General features: G+C 39.1%; 1 protein-coding gene across 1 annotated transcript in view; it reads right to left on the reverse strand.

The window, feature by feature from the left end:
- Positions 1-2,326: 2,326 nt before the first annotated feature.
- LOC108574162 (uncharacterized transmembrane protein DDB_G0281039-like) overlaps positions 2,327-2,643 on the reverse strand; it is a 6,097-nt gene continuing 5,780 nt past the window's right edge. Inside the window, exon 5 of the mRNA XM_017936690.1 lies at positions 2,327-2,588. Within this exon, the coding sequence (XP_017792179.1) occupies positions 2,327-2,588 (262 nt within the window). The remainder of the gene's footprint in view (positions 2,589-2,643) is intronic.

Raw genomic sequence — 2,643 nt, forward strand, 5'->3', positions numbered from 1 at the left:
TTCTTCTTTTTTTCCCTTTACTTCTACTACCTCTTTAATGAATTTTTTATCAAATGCTCGGGCACGCAACAAACACATCAACTAGCTACTTATTCAGCAAAGAGGATTCATCTATGTGAATTTATTTAAAGAACTTAATTATTCGATATAACTAACGGTTAAGTCTTTGGTGTTTGTACCAATGATTTTTCTATACGCAATTCGTATTTTACGACGTTAATCTTCAAATTCACGTAACTTCTCAATATTCGATGCTTTATATGATATAATAACGTTGAATCATCTGGCTGCAATATAAATCTATATATGCACACTTATCATCTATACATGTACGTATCTCTTAGTAGGCACATGCGCGTATCGTTCGTTTTACGTATTCAATGAAATTAATAAGCACTGTTCACGTGTCCGTGTATCAATTTTGTTTATCCTCGAGAGAAAGTTCCTTGCATCGAGAGAAGGAATACGACGATTACTTGCAATCGACCAACGGTCAATCTGTATCACCAAGTTCGTAGTACTGTTCAGTCGTCCGTAGGAGAAAAGGGAGATGCATCGTTGATTGTACGCAGCAAACACGTTAATACACGTACATAAATCTCTTCTCCAGCAGTCTTATTCATCTAACGTAAATGCGAATATAAACGCAATCAAAGTTGTTATTGCCGTAAATTGGTACATATTGCTCCGGCATTCATAGCCAGAGAGAAGTTTTACAACGGAAAAACAAGAAAAGAAAAAAAAAAGAGAGAGAGAGAGAGAAAGAATATAATGATAATGATAATAAATAAAAGAAAGGAAAAGAAAAGAGTAAGAGGAGTTAGTAGTTCAAGTATTGTGTAGCTTTGAATCATGAATGGAAAGCACGTGTCGTAATCATTAATATCGTACGATCGATTCGTCAACATCGAAAAGAGGAGGAGAAAAGAACCAAGTGAAATATAGGTACGATAGAACGTAACGAGATCGACTCTCTCTTTTGACAAGCTTCGCAAATTATGACAGCGCGCACACTTACGACAACTGATTTCGAGCCATATTGATAAACAATACTTGTCAACAACTGAACGCGACTATAATCCACTTCCTTTTCTACCAAAGAAAATGGAGACGTGCGAATACTCAAGTTTGTTCAACGTCAGCACATATATTCGACAATATTATTGTATTCGTTCGTTTCTTGCCTTTCTCCCTACCGAATCTCCCTTTCTCCCTATAAATGTTAGAACAGTGACACACGTCCGTGACACAACGATAATTACAAAAATGTGATTACGAGTCACGATACACGGTACACAGGACGAAGCAGAATTTGACGAAAATTTCAACTGACGTCCAATTTCACTTTTCCTCATACTCGATCTTTCACTCGTATTACAATATTTTGGCACTTGTTTGTCCGTCAATCTCACAATTTTTCTGCCAATACGTGCGACGTATCAACAGAAGAAATACATACAAATAGCGAAACAAGAATGAACGCGACTTACATATTTAGATGCATCGTTTTTATAAGACGCCCAACTTTCACGCGGTACAATATACTCAATTTCGATTTAATTTCATACGTGCAGTATGCTTGTGCGCGGGCGCGCACGCGTGTATGTGTGTGTGACATTTTATTTTCTCGACGAGAAGGCAGGATTCTTTTCCACTAAAATGCAGGATTCTTCCTTCGTTCGGAACAACACTTATCATTGCCTCAATGAACACAACAAATACTGAGAAAATGTAACAGCACGGTACACACGCGTGTACTTTTGAGAGTTTTTGCTGTGCGATTGAAGAACAACGCACTCGTATTCTAAATGAGGCGCGTCATTCAAAGATATTCACAACACTTTGAGAGCATTGTTATATCGGCTATCATATATCAGCTTGTTTCTACGCTTTTGGTTCTTTCTCAATTTTCAAATGTTTTTGCAATTCCCCCCCTTTCCTCATACACATACATACGTATATGCATATATACACGCACACGCACACGGCTACATACGCGCACACGCATGTACATGTATGTGGAACAATTGACTGAAAAGCTAAGACATTACGGAGGAAAACGTATGTTGCGAATTTCTTTCATTCGATTTACGCACTTTAATGTTGCGTAAAGATATTGAGAAACGGAAAGAATATCATCCGACAAGGCTTGAAAAGAAAAAAAAAGAAAGAAAAAAAGAAAAAGAAAAAAATCATCACTTTCACAACAACGGTGTAAAAGCGAAAAAATGATTTCGTCGTATGCTTCATAGGACAACAGCGGAGAACACCACCGAAGACTAAAAAAAAACGTCGATGAAAGCTAAGAAAACCACTGCTGCTTTCGTTAAACCGGTACAGCCCCTTCGCGTTCCTTTTCTTGTTGTCGCACGGCAACAGCTGCCTCAACCAGTAAGTAAAGACACTTGAACTTGTCTTTATCCTCTTCGGGTGGCGTCGGTGGTGGCGTTTCATCTGTATGGGGGCTGTGAGCGTTACGCGTACTATACATTTCCGTTTCACGCTGTACGTCAGAAGCCTGGATAAGGTGCTGTCTAGGTGCACTCCAATACGCAGCTTCGTTCCCCATAGAAGATTCATCATCGTCCCTGAACACGATTGGAGAAAGAGAGAGAGAGAGAGAGAGCGGGGGGGGGGGGAGAA

Source organism: Habropoda laboriosa, unplaced genomic scaffold, assembly GCF_001263275.1.
Source record: "Habropoda laboriosa isolate 0110345459 unplaced genomic scaffold, ASM126327v1 scaffold222, whole genome shotgun sequence".
Taxonomy (NCBI): Eukaryota; Metazoa; Arthropoda; class Insecta; order Hymenoptera; family Apidae; genus Habropoda; species Habropoda laboriosa.